General features: G+C 37.2%; 2 protein-coding genes across 2 annotated transcripts in view; one reads left to right on the top strand and one right to left on the bottom strand.

Annotated features, from left to right (window-relative positions):
* LOC134674253 (scavenger receptor class B member 1-like) overlaps window positions 1-17,787 on the top strand; it is a 254,420-nt gene that overhangs the window by 45,573 nt on the left and 191,060 nt on the right. Inside the window, exons 7-12 of the mRNA XM_063532318.1 lie at window positions 173-297; window positions 543-704; window positions 1,670-1,776; window positions 3,818-3,936; window positions 4,237-4,362; window positions 4,811-5,163. Coding sequence (XP_063388388.1) covers window positions 173-297; window positions 543-704; window positions 1,670-1,776; window positions 3,818-3,936; window positions 4,237-4,362; window positions 4,811-5,137 — 966 coding nt within the window. The 3' untranslated portion in view covers window positions 5,138-5,163. The remainder of the gene's footprint in view (window positions 1-172; window positions 298-542; window positions 705-1,669; window positions 1,777-3,817; window positions 3,937-4,236; window positions 4,363-4,810; window positions 5,164-17,787) is intronic.
* LOC134673486 (uncharacterized) overlaps window positions 12,874-17,787 on the bottom strand; it is a 37,323-nt gene continuing 32,409 nt past the window's right edge. The window contains exons 3-6 of the mRNA XM_063531483.1: window positions 17,268-17,374; window positions 15,906-16,045; window positions 14,717-15,432; window positions 12,874-13,035 (exon numbers count right to left, since the gene is read on the bottom strand). Coding sequence (XP_063387553.1) covers window positions 12,874-13,035; window positions 14,717-15,432; window positions 15,906-16,045; window positions 17,268-17,374 — 1,125 coding nt within the window. The remainder of the gene's footprint in view (window positions 13,036-14,716; window positions 15,433-15,905; window positions 16,046-17,267; window positions 17,375-17,787) is intronic.

The raw sequence follows: 17,787 nt of genomic DNA, 5'->3' as shown, positions 1-17,787 counted from the left end.
ATGTACTGGGACCGCGTCGAGCACCAGAACGTTTACCTTAATTTATGTAGTTAACATAATATACATGCGTCGCGCCCCCAACAAAATAGACAATTTTGTGAAATGCCCCAGTGGATTTCAATTCTGAATTAGTCGGTGTTCTTTCACAAAATCTAATGGAATGTTATTACAGTTCTACGCCGAGACGCCAACGAAAGTGGTGCTTGAATTGAGAGACGAGGCCAAACGTTACTCCATCAACTCTTGGGGCGGCTCAGGAGGCATCCCACAGCAGGGCTACACGGACTTGAATACCAGGTAACTTGGTACTAGGTGTAGTTATTCAGGTTGTGAAAATTTTAAGAATGTTGGGTAAATAATTCCAAAACTTATTGAGTCTTCTTCTTCTTCTTCCTGCCCTTAATCCCAACTTTGGGGTCAGGCCTTCTTGTGCGTTTGCGCCAGGCCGGTCTGTCCTGGGTTATCAACAATGGGCTATTCTGAGTTTTTAGGTCTCTAAAACTTATTGGGCGTGTAAATAAAATAATATAATTTATTTTCAGTACTCCTTGCAACCGTATAAAGGGATCGTACGAGGGTATGATGATCTCGCCCCACATGACGAGAGACAAGGTCATCCCGTTGTACAGACGGCAAGCCTGCAGGATCTTCCCTCTCACTTACGTCAAGGACATGAAAGGATACAGCGGACTCGATTATTTTAGGTAAACACTTGATGATACATATAGGCCTATTAGAACGTACACTGACATCAGAATTATATTTTAGCATTTATTTACATAAAATATATGTACAGTGGTACCACTAAACTAAATTAATAACTAGCTTAAATCTAAAATAGGTCCTTGAGGTGTACCAAGGATGCTGGCAGCATTTCCTCGTTGTATACGTTGTGCGACGAAGCCGCCAGCTCTTCGGTCACCAGTTACGTTAACGATATTTGAATCATATTATTGTTATCGCTTATCGTGCGTCTCGCCCATGCCACGCGCCACGTGCGCCTCGCCTAGATGTACGGACAAGTACGAGCAAAATGCATGATAAGTGTATGACGTCAGTTAGATGCTATTCTGATATCAGTGTATGTTCGAATTGACCTGAAAGTTGAGCCATAGAGGGGCTCGACTTTCAGCTTGATGTCATAAACACCGATTCCCATTCGATAAAGTCTGGGACCTGAGTTGGTAACTATTCACTGTACTTACACATAGGCACACTTTCTAACTGATTTTTAAAATTCCCGATTTCGATTCGATTAAAAAGCCCTTATAAAAGGGATTTGAACCCATAAACATGTAAATTAATGATAATTTAATCATGATAATACTTGAGCAGACATAATAAAATACTTAACGCTTTGTATTAATCATTCAACTTGGAGCACTCAATCACTATATTGTACTCGTAATGTGTGAAATACATAATAAGTAGGTAGTTGATACTATTGATACGTGGTAAAATATAAGAAGTGCCTGCTTTGAGGTACTTATACATTTAATGCGAACACGAAAAGTGAAAGTGGGTCTAGAATACCTCCTTGAGGAAGAAGTGTTTTTCTATGTGAAACATTGTTTATCTTGTAAAATGCCTCTTTAAAATCAGACTTATTTCTGACAGGTTCAAGTAATAGAAATTTTAAATCTTATAAAAAAATACATTTTTTTTGCAGATATGAGGTAGCTAAAGATGCTTTCAGTCGAAGCTCGGCCTTCGCTTGCAACTGCACTTCAAACTGCTTGCCTGACGGATTCGTCGATATCGGCGGCTGCTACTATGGTATGCTCTTGTTGTTTATTATTCTTTATTATTTTTCTTCAAATTAACGTTCATATTCATTTAATTGTGGATTGATCATATATTTTCAGGTTTCATAGTATTCAGTTTCTTTCTTATTTGAAACCGTAGGTAGTTATTAAGTATTTTCTTGTAAAAATATATGTGTATTATAGAAATTTCATTTCATTTCATTTCATTTTGATTTCATTTCATTTACTATTAAAATGCATATTATAAGTATATAGTTATTAAAACGAAACTTAATTGCATATTCCATAGGTAAAACTCTACGGATATTGACCTTTTAGCTTTTTGTATCTGTTATTGGAAAAATAATTATGCACATATTTTTAATAAAAAAGAAAATAAACTATTCAAGTCTCAAAAGCTGGATCTAGACGAAATACTTCACCGCGTACGTCATTCATTAGAATTAAAATATGATAATGGCGGGTGTCATAAATTTTGGCCGCGGCCAAAAAAGGCACTCGCGCGCATGGCGACACGGCCAACTGTCGCGTAGTCAAGTTGAGGTCGTTATTGGTATGGAGTTGGCATAGTAAGGGACATGGTAATCCTGACGGCGGGTAATTAAAACTGGTCAAGTGCGTGTTAGGCCACGCATGATAATGGAGAGTTCCGTATCTGCAGATATAAAAAACCATAGTGTCTTCCCAGCATTAAGAAGTTTTTTTTTTAAAAAGTCATTAACCGATCAAGAAGAAGCTACGGCACCCTAAAATGTATGAGTATTTTTTTCTGAAATATCTGGGAGACCGAGCTTTGCTCGGAAAACAGAGAGATCTCTGAGATAAGACCTAGATCGTAGATCGATTTTTTGCCCCCAACAATCCCCATATGTGACGTTCCACGGCAAAAGGTACCTTATGGCGGCTGGTGCTTACGTCGCATAGCGCCGCAATAATATTGGAGCGGCGTTAATAATAGCGTAAGCGCCAACCGCCATAAGGTACCTTTACCCGTGGGACGTCACATATAGCAAATTTCATCGAAATCGTTAGAACTGTTTCCAAAATCCGCGAAAAATATATATAAACAAGAATTGTTCGTTTAAACTTTAAAGGTATTGGATAGATACTTCGGCAAAATGTTTTTCAAGAGTTCTTGTCGCCCTTGCTATTTGTTGTTTTCAGAAATGAACCTTGGACGCTATAGTAATTAAAAAACGTTTTGCATATATGATATGGTGCTAATTTACCTAGCTAGTAAAATAAAATATAAACCATTGAAATTTATGGGCGTGTTTAAAATTAATTACAAGTAAATGCCGAAATACCTGTTATTTGAATAATTTTTGCGTACCTTGACGTCATGAATGAAAGCCATGAAAGCCGGGTCCTTGCCTACTTCTCACCGCCTATCTTAATCTTACGAAATTTGATAAACAAAAACATAAAGAAATAGATAAAATCAGTGGTTGGTATGTACCATTTTTCTGGTTATTACGTAATGTCATTCGATTTATCATTTGATGATCTATATCAATAAATCTCTGAAACTGGAGTTGTGTTTAGCTTTTTAAATATTATAGAAGATTAATAAGATTTTCACTAGCACATTAATCACAATTTTTATTGACTAAATCAAACTGCTATGCAAATATGTGTTTTCTGTTCTGCTAATGAAAAATAAAACCTTAGACTTTTTATATGAGGTGATACGTAAATTAAATTTTCATTTTGAATTTTAAGCAAACTACTTGTTTCCAAAATCCTTCTCAAGTCATGGCCTTTTTACCTTTTTCCTCCAGTTATATGTATCACGATTCTTGGCGAATTTCTTCTATCGTTTTTGTATTTCCTAATTTCTTTACTTATCCCCATCTTACGGAGCAAAAAAATAACATTTTAAAATTTACCTTCTGATGAAGGATGATGATGAGATCTGATGAAGATATTCCTTTTCTATGACCTACAATTTTTTATCTATAGTTTTGTAACATTTATTATGTTTGTTTATTTCTTTCTTTGTTTTCACCTAAAAGCCTAAATTAACCACAAATAATTTATTTTTGTTGTAGGTTTCCCGATAGCGTTATCCAAGCCTCACTTCATGGACGTAGACCCGGTGCAAGCCAGCTACTACACAGGCATGAACCCAGACCCTGAAAAACACACCACCAAAATTGACGTCGAACCTGTAAGTATCGATTTCGGGGCCAACCCCGAAATTGCGTAAATCTGCCGTGTCATACATTTTGGTGAATCAAAGTCAATGTTTTCTATAGAACAGTAGATAATTTTTCGCGACTTGGCCTCATAGTAAAAGTTGTTCAGTATAACCTACGTATTCACCCCTCAGAATTTGGTAAAAGATAATAAAATCACCTTGTAGGTATGTATGTAGGTACCTAGTTAAATATTCCAAGAATAGTCTTAAAAGATTTTTGGTGATTAAGGTCCCTTTTTTCTATTATTTATTCTCACTTTTTTATTTCAGATCCTTGGCGTCCCTCTATCCTTCTACTCAAAGATTCAAGTGAACATGGCGGTACGCACCTCGCCTGCGAACCCTCTCACCAGCCCGCTCAAAGATAAGGTCCTACCCCTGGTGTGGCTGCAATTGGTAAGAATTACATGCTTTTATGTTAAAAAATTCACCGCTTGTGGCAAGAATATTACATACGATCTTTAAAAACACCGGTTGGACTGCTTTTGACCCACCTGCCTAGCCTAGGAAGCTTACCAGAAGCGTGCGAATCTTTCCATTGGTACACGCCTTAGGGAAGTGTTTAGCCATGTCTACAGAAGAATTAGGAGTCCCAAGTTAAAATATTGATAATCATCAGGAAAAAGTAACCTATACTATTTTTATCAAGCAGATACGACAGCGAGAGATATTATATTTTATTATATAAAAATGAAAATTATTTTAGAATGCAATATTTTCCTTGTTCTGTCAGTTTTTAAGCAATAGTTTCTGATTACAAGTGTGATATGTATACAATTACATTTATGTAGTTTAGACATACTTCTCTATAAACTCAATTCTAAGATACTTATATCTTCCGCAGTACTGCAAGGAACCCCCGCCAGAAGTCATCCAGCTGCTCCGCCTGCGTCTGATCATCGCTCCCCCTCTGGTCATCACCATCGAAGTCCTTCTCTTCCTCATCGGCTTCTTCCTCGGCGTCCAAGGCGCCTACCGCCTCCTGAGGCCCAAGTACAAGCTCAAGGAAGTCAGACAGGACTCCAAGGTCGTCAGAAGAAGTAGTATCAGGAGGACTAGTCTTATAGTTAATATTGCTGAGAACAAATGCTTCAGGGAAGACGATGAGACTGAGGCTGTGTCGCTCCTTGGGGATCCTAGGGAGCTGCAGGAGTTTATATGTCGTTCGTGAAGATTTAGAAGGTCCAAAATGAGAGTGTAGAAAAAGTAATCCTGATTAATAGATAGCATTCAAGTGAGTTTTCAACATCTTTATAAGGTAAATGTACTGGTGCTTGAAGCAGTCCCAGTATAATTATGTCATCTTGAAACTTAAGTCATTGTCAATAGAGGTGACAGCAAGGTGTCATATATTGGGCCTTAGCATGTCGAGCACTAGTACGTTTACCTTATGAGTCTCGTTCGTGGGCGCAACAAGTTTTTACTATAGTTCTCACGCTAGGCCAAATTTTTTCGGAGATGTATGTATGTAGTTTTCATTCTTTGCGACTGGCATTTCGTACAATAAGTTTAGATAAACTTATCCATACGAGCCAGGGTTCCCCCTATCCATTTTAGAAATGCCATGCCAATGTTTTTATCTCATGTTAGGTACTGTTTGAGTATACCTAATCAAATGTTTAGGTAGTTACTTACAGATGTGCAAATTGCAGAAAGATTCTAAAGAGTTGGAACATTAATGAAAACTTGCACATTTCGCAAGAAACAAAAGAAAACTTTCATTTTGAAAATGCAAAATTCGATTCTCATAAAAAATTTAAGACCTTTTATGAAATTATTACAAGTGGACAGTTTTTAATTACGGAAAATCCGGCGGCACATCATCAGTAATTGGCCTTGAGTGCTGTATTAATATGAGCCTAAACTTTAAAATTAACATTCCCTTAGTTATAAAATAAGTACTCCACCTATTGAGTCTCTTGTAAGTCATATACGCATATCACTGGTTGAATTGCAAACTTAATTTTAGATCCATCATAGATGTTTATGAATTAATGTCACTGCGTGCTACGCCAAGAGAACCTATCTGTTAAAATTAATCAACATAATATAAAACGGGGTTTCCGGTTGAATGGTGGTCTTTCGTGAATGTTTTTTGGTACAAATGTTGTTTAAATATTGATAGCTTTATTATGCAATGAGCTGACGTGGAAGTGTGCAATTAATGAAGTATGAATTAGTCTCGAAACGTGTTTAAGTTAATTAGTTAACACCCGGCAATACGTCGTAGCTATTTGTAAAGTCCAGCTAAGTATCACTTTACTAAAAGTGACTACCGAAAAACGTCATGCTCTATGACTATGAGCACACTTTGGCGTAAGGATAAAATAAAATTTGATTGATTGATTGATTGATAATTTTTCAATCAAAATCAAATCAAAACCATTATTTTAAAGAAAAAAAGGTCTTCATGGCGTAGTATCGCAGAGTAGCAAACTGTATATCGTCTACAACGAAAAGGATGTATATCACATTAACACACAGGTAGTTAAAAAGAGACAAATTCTTTGTAGACGATAAACAGAATATTAATAGTAGTTACCGTTGAGGTATTTGTAAATAAAACGGTTAATTTCCTTGTTAATGTAATTAATATTAATTTAGTGAATAATGAACCTTAAGTTAGGTTGTGAAGTTAGTATGGTGATCGGGAATTGGTTGAAACAAATTATGTAATTTTATTTATTTTTATTTATATATGAAATTATGAACTGATATTGAAATAAGATTGAATGATTGATTAGTTTATTTATATTGAATTGTTTTAAATACAGGATATATTATACATTGGCGAAATAGACGTTAAGTCTAAAGAATTTTAATTAATCGGGAGGCAGTGGCGCTTCGAAAAAAATGGTGATAAAATCAGTTTCTAAGAATTTTGCACCGAAATTTGAATTTATTGTACGGCCAAGGAATTTAATTTTAGTACAATTTCGTATTGTGACAAGGTACGAAATGGTACTGAAATTAAATTCTTTTACTGTAACTTTTTATTTTTATGTTTTTTATTTTGTGACGAATGTATTGCTTCGGGACATTACAACACTTTTGATACATACCAACGTTTTCGTTACACTGTCAGTATACTGGTCCATTATGCATTAGCAGGGTGGGGCCCAATTTGACTTGAAAAATAACAGAAGGTGACTTGACAGCACTTATCTAATTGGTGGAAGTATCGGCGCCAATCTATTTAAACATAAAACTACACATAGACTTGGAATTTGAGAGTCATAACAAAAGCAGCAGTGTAGTAGCCACATATAATAATATACCTTATGATAGCCATGTTACCTTCATCAGTTAAAGTAAAATTAGCTCGCAAGCTGTAAATGAGACCCCAAGGTAAAATAATATCTCTATAAAGGGATTGCAATATTGATTCTCTTAAATCAGGCAAATTAAACTAAGTTCTTACCTTAAATTTAAGTTGGTAGGTGGTTAGTTAAATGAAATATCGATAGATACCTGAAAGATTTGCTCAATTGCTCTCTGTCTACATATTTAGGTTTATTATTATTTTATGTTTAATATTACTTAATTAATGCGTTTAAAAGATTTGGGATTCCGAAAGTGGAACAAAACGCAGAGAATATAAATAGTACAGAACTTGAACTCCCAATAAAAATGTTAACGATGTAAAAAAAACAGGGTGGAGTTTTGTACTATTTAATATTTCGTTTATTTGCCTGTTTTTCACATTAGAAAAAAAAAAGTTTTAATTGTGAAACTGATTCTTTGTTATGGCATTATGTAGATCAAATACTAAAAGTTGTGTATATCGTAACCAGCTGGACCTGGCTTATATTATATGTTATTTTATATAAAATTCTCGTCGACTATTTTGCGTGTATATATTTTTTATGTAATATTGTTTTAAGACCCTTGCCTTATATTTGTAAGATTGTTTTTAAGTAAATAACAACAAAAAAATTGGAAGAAATGCCGAATAAAATAAAATATTTAAATAAGCACATTTTGAACCATAGCTTTGAAACATTTTGGTAAAATCTCTAAAATGTAGATTTCAAAGGCCATTTAAATTATTAGGTACTGTGTATTTTTTTATTGCACAATTAACATATCTCACAAAATGTATTAAATACCGACCTAATTTTAAAATCATCTGTGTGGCAAGTTCTTTTTTTATGAACAGTACCTGCGTCGCCAAAAGAAATGGTAATTCCAAAATTATGATTGAAATCATAATCATCATTAACATGTATTAAAACTATACCAAGTCACAAAAACGAATTGTTTAAGTGTGCCTTATTTCATGTAGAATTATTGGTATAATAGGCATCTTAATTCATTATTATCTAATATTTCTGTGTATAATTATTTAGAATTCCGATTTATTTGCCCTCAGTATACAATTGCTTTGCTGATAACCCCTAACCCATCTGAAGCCACGGTCATTGTGATATTATTGTTAAATACTAGACTGACAAGATTAAATTTGGCCCTGAGATATTGTCGCTATAATTATAGATATCAAATAAAATGTCAGTACCGTTCATATCACCGTCTAATTTCATAACATTATCGGAATGCTCCGCATTCCTTCGTCTTTTTATTGATGTTTTTATTGTATTCAACTTTGGCATTTTTATTATGAACTTGTTCCTAATTGCAAAATATATTCTTTTTGTTTTCATCGGTGATATTCGATGACTTTCAACTGTTTTTAAAATCTCCTTGTCCAGTAAAATATGGAGGCTAGATGTACCTCTAGGTAAACATAATTTATATTTAATAAACTATTAGTACAGTCAGCATCAATAGTAACGGATGAAACAACGCTCCAAAAGTATCTGCCATCCTGGATTGCCCTGGAATTATTTTCCAAATAGAGATACAATCTCTACAGTTCGTGTTCTAAAGTATGTTTATTATGATGTATCTCTATTTAGAAAATAATTCCAGGGCAATCCAGGGTGGCAGATACTTTTGGAGCGTTGTTGTATCCGTTACTATTGATGCTGACTGTACCACTGAAAATCCGCTATACGGCGAAGCCCAGATTAAATCTTGTCAGTCTATAACAGACTAACAAGTTGATACATTAGTATTAGTATTAGGTTGTAAATATTACTTAAGCGAGGCGGTGTGTTGAATAAATATTTTGTACGTCAATGTTTGGGTTTCACTTTAGTGTTTATTTGTGTTTCCTTGAGTCTTGCTAGACGTGCCTTTTTCACATATAATATAAAAATAACATATAGGGCAAACTACTTATCTGCCGTGCTAACATCATTATGCAGTAATCGCAGTTGAAATGTCATGCAATTGTTTATCTTATTCTCTTTGAATAAGTTCTTTATTTGAACGATGATTTTCATGCAAGTACTGCAAATACAATAAGCAGGGCAGTTATACACTGTATCTTTAGGTATTTAAATAAAAGTAAACAAAATCTACCCTCAAATGGCTCCTTAAGCCAGTTGAGGGTAGAAGAAAACATTACACGATCAAATAATGTACGTTAATGTCAGGTCGTTCAGTGACAGATCCAGGCGGTCTTGTAATTGGTCGGTTAACCAATAAATGTTATAACTACCCGAAAATGTACAAATGGTTTGTTTGCTTTTATTTAAATACCTAAACATATTGTAGTGCCATGATTGGCACTTTAGAGTATTGTCATTGGTACCAAGTTTTGTAGAAAAGCTGCTAACCAGTTCATTAATACCTACTTTTATTTTTATTATTTATTCTCTCTATTTATTTTTCTTCTTAAGTTAGGTTAATTATAATATGAATATAAAAGTAAAATATAAAAACACTTACAAAACAATAAAAAAAAATTATTAACACATTATAAAAAACCTAACCTAGGGTGCCGCCGGCAGCGGGGCAGGGCCCAAGCTGCCGGTGGTCAGGGCCGCAGAGTGAGGAATCGACGTACTATACGCGCCGTGTCCAAAATTACCGCCTTCTGCATCTGACCCTTGATCCAACCACCTAGCGAGAGTCTCTCTAGGTGTTGGTCGAGACTCTTCGCTATGAGACCAATTATTATTATTATTAATACACAGTACAGAACATATAATTAAACACTTACTACTTACTTACTGCCGTGGCGCAGCGACCCGAAGTGGATCTTGGCCTCTGACACTAAGGAACGCCATGCTTCTCTGTCTAGCGCCGTTTCTGTCCAATCGACAAATGAAAGATCTGAACGAGCTCGGTGCCGTCGATTGGATATAATTAAACAGGTCCTGCAAAACTGTATTTACAGTTTGCCTGCTGTACTTATTTGCAGTTTACTTGTACTTAGTATCTGAAAGTCGCGGCACAGTTTAAAATAAAAGAAGGAACCAATAAAAAAGGAATCGGTAAAAATATTACGATATTCATTCTTAATTTTATTAATACTTTTTAGTTTTGCGAGAATTTACAGTCATATTTACACCTAAATAACAAGAGTTAGACCCAGGAAAGTCTGCATTTGATAGCATGCGCAGTGCAAGTGTTATTTATACGTCATAATTTCATAGATGTTTAACGTTTAAAATAACACTTGCACTGCGTGCATAAATCGTTGCAGACTTTTCTTGGTCTAACTCTATATTACTTCGGTGTAAATGTGTCTAACACAATGATAATAATTTAAACGACTAAAACAACAATTAACAAGTATACATTTCCATGTAATTTGTATTATTCATAAAGAAAAAATTACATACAATATTTATCTATACATATATATATGTACACATTAATCACAGATTTTTGAGTGGTTTCAAATTTACAGAATTATAAACTAAGATCCGATAAGGAGATTCTATCCTTATTTGAAATTTACTTTAGTAATGTTTTATCATAAAATATATCCTATATAAGTAGGTACGGTAGGTACCTATTTAAAAACAAAACTATTAAATTAAATTAAAACTAATGCCAATGATTTTAAGGTTAAAGGTGCCATTCCGATGAATGCTGCAACAACAGCGTTTTCGCATTGTCCGATTCGATGTTAATAAATTGAATGGCGGAATGACCGTTCCAATCGCGACAGCATTGCACCACAGCAACAGAATACCTACAGGATGTACCAAAAAAGAAGAAATTCGTTTAATTAAAAAGTAGAAGAAAAAAATTTGGATGCGGAAAATAACATTTTTTTCTATGGGCAGGTCGTCCAAGTCAGCCAGCCATACAAATTTTTCGCGTCAAATTTTATTTTCTCTATTTTCCTATTCAGAACACGATACCGAATATGTAGCAAGAAAATTGACACTGACATCTCGCAGCTCGTAGTAACGCCGCAATAGTAACACTGTTGCAGTCATCACCCGAATGTACCTCAAATTAGAATAAATTAGAATTATCACCTAGGTACTGTAAAACTAGAGGTACGCTGTACAAACTTAATTATATGAAACTAATATTAGGTAACTAATCACTAAAATTATAAATAATAGACTAGAAATTATATTTAATAAGTTGCATGGTAATCAATGTTATAAAATTTATTCTCTTGAAAATAAATAACTAAATAGGTAAACTTGCTTAGGCGCAAAATAAATATAGTTAATATTTCACCCAATCACAGGTAAATCTAATCACTGGGCTAAAGTATTATAATAAAGCTAAATGTCCATTTGAAACCCCTTCTCCATAGAGGTACTACAAATGTCATGGATTTGCTTTCAGTTATATTTTATGCACTAAGATTGTTCATACCTTCAACTACAACACAACTAGGGTCATAGGGACAACTAGGGTCATGGTACAGTCAACGGTAAAAATATGGGTGTAGACAACTTACTCAAAAATATGTCCCATAGTTCTTAATTCACTGACATTAGAGTTATGCGACATATTTTTGAAATGATTTGTACACCCATATTTTTACCGTTGACTGTACAACAAACTTAATGTTCGATACTTTTATAATAACAAGAATATTACGAAGGCAAAAAGGATGAAGGCACTTTGATGGTTCCCGGCTACCCCTTTAGTTAGGCGCTCTGCAGGTACATAATGTCAAGTATTCTTCTATGCTGTTCAACGTCAGTGTACCTACACGAAATGAATCCCTCTGCGAGGGCAGCCGAAGCCAAAAGACATGAGCCATCTCAATCCAGCGGTATTGGAGGGACCCGTCAGTATCAGTCTCACTTGTCATGCTTGACTATCTCCTCTACAGTGGTTCTTTGCTACCTAGCATACACGTGGTATATCTACAGCACTTAATGTCCAAGGTTGGTGTACACGTCGGATACAACTCTGCGGGCGCAGAACGAGCCAAACGACGTAAGCCCTCTCAGCTTCCAGCGTTACTGAAACTGCATTGAAGGATCACCAATATCTATCGGAAATCCAACTAGTGACGCTTTGGCAACTCCCATGTTCCAGGAGCCTAGCCAACACTACAATCGTACATCGCCAAACGCCGAACGAAAAGTAAAAATACAGCGGGATGAGATACTTCAGGTGCTACGAGAAGTCACGTGACTATTTTTGTAGCGTTTTCCATTAACAATTGTTACCTTGGTTAGGCAATCAGATACAACGCCAAGTAGCGTATATCCAAGGCACATAAATTCACATTGGTGTACACGTCAGGTACGCCTCTGCGCGCGCTGTCTGAGACAAAGGACTTTAACCCACAAACATCGCCTCTCCGATCTTCATTCGGTCTCCAATATCAATATCAAACCCGGCTAGCGATGCATTGTAACTCCTCCCTTCTATCGTAAGTACCTACGAGTATATTCGAGGTAATCTTCAACGTTGGTATACACGTTAGCAGGAGCCGAAGGCCATGAACTCGCATAGTATCGTAAACCCTTACGGTTTTGAAGGGGATCACTAATTAGTGACTCATTTAGAGTCCTGCTAGCGACAGTGATTACTCCGGGTATAAAGTTACTCCTTTACATTGAATGGGAGTTGCTACGTAGCGTACACGTGAGCGTATATCCAAGGCACGTAGTGTTCGACGTTGGTGTACACGTCGGGTACTCCGGTGCGCGCGCAGCCTGACCCGAAGGATGTGAGCCCGCGCAGCTCCCAACGGCTGCCTGTCCGGCATTGAAGTGGACCGCCGCTATCGCCCTGAAAAGAAAATGAATATTTGTTAAAACCAGAGGATATCCACTGGTGGACATAGGCTTCCCCCAAAGAGTGCCACAATGGCTGGTCTTGCGCCACCCGCATCCAGCGGAGTCCCGCGAACTTTACCAGGTCGTCAGTCCACCCAGTCAGTCATTGGGCCTATGCCCAGCATTGGACGTCCTCTGGCTGATATTATGATGATGATGACTTGTTAAAGTAAGGACTCTGTGCACGGAGAATTTCGTAGATTGACTCGCGATTTCCTATCTGTTCCTGGTAATAGTTATCTAATAAGCATGTACATAGTTATCGAATATTCTAATCTAGGTATGTCATGACAGAATTGAAAGTATTAGTCACGGGATACACTCATCAAGTTGTCTTAAACAAATATGTCGAAGGCTTATCTTGATTTAAGGCTTGATGTTATGTTTAGATGGGAGATAATAACACATAGTCTACATATTACAAACAGTAACTTAAGTCGTCTAAGTTACGTTTCTTTTCAATAGTGCTCTAAAGTTTTTTCATCTTTGCAATCAATCTTTACTCTATACTATCGGCTACCTTGTGCTTTATTTAAAAAAAAGTTTTGAATGCCATATAGCCACTGCGGTTTTACCTTACTGTACTATTTTGCTTACTGTTGGTTACTAGGCTTTATGGTAATGAGGCTCTGTTGGTGTTAGGGCGTTTTCACATCGTCTGATCTCATACTCGTATCGGATAAAAGTAAAATGTATAAAATATGCATTTCAGTTCATAATACGTGTTTTTCTGTAGTTATTTATTCAATATAAAAAAACTTTATTGACAAATAAAATATTAAAGCAAAAAAGGCAGACTTAGTGCCATAGGGCACTCCTTACTCCTTAGCAGCTGTTTTTCTCTTAGGCTCCATTCAACATCCGAAATCGGAGAGGTACTCATAATTAGGTATCATTTATTTCTACAGTGCTCTAGATACTAACAGACGAACTGAAGTTAAGGTACTGTTTATTATGCTGAGACTGTGGTCCATAAGATATAAAGAACTATCGTCTGGTATACTCGTATTTTAATTGTCTTCTTATACTCATTAATAGACGTCCTTGATTTTAAACATTGGAAAGTTAATTAGACACTTTCGCTTGATCGAAACGATGTTTATTTCCTAGTTTTTTTTTATCAATGACGCAATGCTTGGTAATAGGCATAAGTTTTTAGGGTCAGTTTTTTCAAGTTTTTTCTTGAAGTGGATAATAAGCTTAAGGTTTTGTTTATATAATTAAATGTTTCATCAGTGCTGAAAAAGTTAAAGTTTAATGGTAGGTACGGGTATTTTCTTTAGAGTTTTTGGATTGTAATTATTATTTGCCTTTGCCTTTTTTGTTTTTATAATTTATTTTATTTCTTACAGTGCATACTTAAACATATAATAAATTACTGTAGATATTGACGGTGCAAAAGCAATTCGACTGATAATACTCTAATAAATGAATTTTACCTTATATTATCTTATCTCGTGGATCATCATCATCATCATCATATCAGCCAGAGGACGGTCAGTGCTGGACATAGGCCTCCCCGAAAGAGTGCCACAATGACCGATCTTGCGCCACCCGCATCCAGCGGACTCCCACGACCTTTACCAGTATCTTGTGAATAGTAATTTAATATTATTGCTTGGTTTGCAACTCACCACACAAGCCCCCGTGCTCCCATCCGTACTGCCCGCACACAAATGCCCGTCGTTCAGCGGCAGCGTCAACGAGTACCTCTCCCTGCATATCCTCAGCGGCAGCACAGGCACCTCCGCTTCCAACAGAACGTCTGTCAACGTCCCGTTCGTCTGCTCCCTCCCCCAACCCGTCGCATAACACTCATCTTTAAAGTCTAATCCGTTATTATCATCTATAAAAGGATCTATTTCATCATCAAACATCAACTTCTTATCACTTCTTTCTGTTTTTCTCCTATCTTTAGCCATTTTAGTTTTAATAAGTTTAACAACACTATCTAAAGTGGCACTGGGGTATACTATATCACTTTTCCTTTCATTATCAGCTTGTTGGATCTCTTCATCAGTCTTTCTCGTTGTATGTCTGTTGCTATCGTTAGCCACTCTTACGTTGTATCTCATGTTTTTGTTCTTTTTGCTGACGAATCCGGAGAAGATCGTCTTGGTTAAATTGTTTAGCTTCTCTAAGTATTTTGTGGCTGTGTCGGGGTTGGGTTTGGGTGGTCGCTTGAATTTTTTGGGTGGTTCTGAGGAGGTACTGGGTGGGTTGAGGTCCGGTCGCATGTAGAAGGTGGTCCTCTCGGTGTTGAAGGCGTGGGGCTCGAAGGGGGGCAGGCAGATTGTCCTGATTCGGCTTCGGGCACTCACGTCGGCAGGCTTTGTAAGTTTCATTAAAGCTGGAATTTGAAAAATAACTTTATGTGAATACTTTATTGAGTAAGTCAAAAAAGGACATCAATATCACTTGAGAAGTCAGGTACTCGGGCGAAACAGTATGCCCTTATCTCGAAAAATAAACACGATTTGTGAGTTTTTTCGCGGCCTTATTCTCTAAGAATTGCTATCCAAAACCGACACTGGCATTGCAAACTATCCAATACCATAATCAACAGTCTAAATCTTAGGAATCCATCACGTGGCCTGGACCCGAAATTTTAAATGCATATAAAAAAAACTGGCATCGAGGTTGACTGGATTGTATTTAAGTGTTAGTTACCTATGTCATGTTGGTAGTTGTGGAAGCGATGATGGAGCACTATCCTCTCGATGGGCACGTAGGCTCCCTTCTGCTCGGCCCCGTTAAGTTCCCCAAGAATAGCACAGGCATTGAGGTTATACTGAATTATGAATATGTAAGTATAACAGTTACCTATATCATGCTGATAGTTGTGGAAGCGATGATGGAGCACTATCCTCTCGATGGGCACGTAGGCTCCCTTCTGCTCGGCGCGGTCCCATTCCCCGAGAACTGCTGTCCAGAGCGCAGGGACTGGAAGGTTGAACAGCTCACTGGAATGAGAGGGTGCGAAGCTGAGAGCTTTTATTTGGCAAATCTGAAAGTAACTTAGATGAATACGGAAGGATGGATACTTATATACTTAAAATACTGAAAAACGAGAAAGGTCTGATCGCTGTATCTCGCTCCAACCTGAGACTTCCTGCTTCGTAGGCAGCACTACCAACTAGGCTAGAAGGCAGTTAATGGATGACTGATGACTTAAAAACTATCAAGAGAATTTATCGGGTATAGAAAACCAAGGTGATTTCAAAGACGTAAGCGTATTTTAAGCTACGAGTAAGTAATTGTGCACAAGGTTTGCGGAGAGTAGCACAAGCAGCAGTGCCTTAAGCTCGGGGGTAGCTGTAAGACCTGGAAACCACACGGATGTCCTTACATGTATGCAGTGCGCTGTTGACAGCAGCCACTGAGGATGCACAAGGACTGCAAGACCTGAAACCTGGTTGTCCTTACTTCTATATACAGTGCATTGTGGTCAGCAGCCACTGAGGATGCACAAGGACTGCAAGACCTGGGAACCTGGTTGTCCTTACTTCTATATACAGTGCATTGTGCAGCCACTGCAGTAATACGTGGACGCATCTCATACCGTCACAAGGAACAACTTCATCAATTGTTAACACTTATAAACGTCACAACAAACAAACAAATCCACATTCACTAAATAATTCAAATTCACTTAAATAAATTGAGCTTTCGTTACTTCCGACTCTACTAAATAATAATACACTTGAAGTGAACGCGTGCCCGTGCGAACTTATGCAGCAAACTTCACACCAAAAGCCAGGCTTAAATCGCCATATAAAATGGCTATACATGCCAACAAATAGTTACATCGTTTTATGGCGGTTTGTAGGCTAAGAGCGCCTAGAGCGGGACGAAAAAGCAAGTCCGGTTGCAAGCCAACGAGTGCGAGCAGGATAGCTAGAACATTCTACGCCTGATTTCTTTCGCGCGGACGAGGCGCCACAGCGGCAAAAATTTGCAACACGCTGGCGCCGCGGTCCGCGCGCTGTTGCTTGAATTTAATAATACGGGTTCATTTGGCGCGCGGTTTAGAAATAATCTATATTGATCTTATCACTACGTAATTTCGTTAAGGCAAATATTAAGGCAAGCCCGGCTTTTGGGCTTGTATGGAAGTACCGCCACTGAGCCACTGCACTGAGGATGCATGAAAATTGCAAGACCTGGGAACCTGGTTGCCCTTACTTGTGTATACAGTGTGCGGTAGTGAGTAGCCATAATGGGTGCACGAGGACACCGCCGCACCAGTGCCCGATGAGTCCAAAGTTCGGATGCAGCAGTTGTAGGGACACCTGGAAGTTGGAATATTCTTCTACAAATTTGAAATCCTAGAATTCTATCCGAATTAAAGTGACATTCTCTTTTCGTTTTAGCTAAGTCAAATAGTTATGGTCTCCATGAAACAACCTAGTGCAGCCAGCAGCTATACTCAACCAATTTTTTATGAAGGCCACAAAGACGGCCCCAGCTGCAAGATGAACTTGCTTAAAATTAAAGGTGACTATCGGATGACAAGGTTATGTGTAGGTAAGTACCTAAAAATCCAGGCAGGTTGACTATGAATCCCCTAAGTGCATACCCTGCTCTTTTTGTTGATGAGCTATTATCTAACCTTGATACCTACTATACCTAGTAGGTAACGACGAGGCTTAACTTGTTGTAGCTTCTACTATCGCGGAACGTGGAGAAAGAAATTTCTATTTAT

This window comes from Cydia fagiglandana, chromosome 2, assembly GCF_963556715.1.
Source record: "Cydia fagiglandana chromosome 2, ilCydFagi1.1, whole genome shotgun sequence".
In the NCBI taxonomy this organism is placed as follows: Eukaryota; Metazoa; Arthropoda; class Insecta; order Lepidoptera; family Tortricidae; genus Cydia; species Cydia fagiglandana.
Note: the sequence above shows the minus strand (reverse complement) of the source record. Positions and strands in the feature narration are given on the sequence as shown.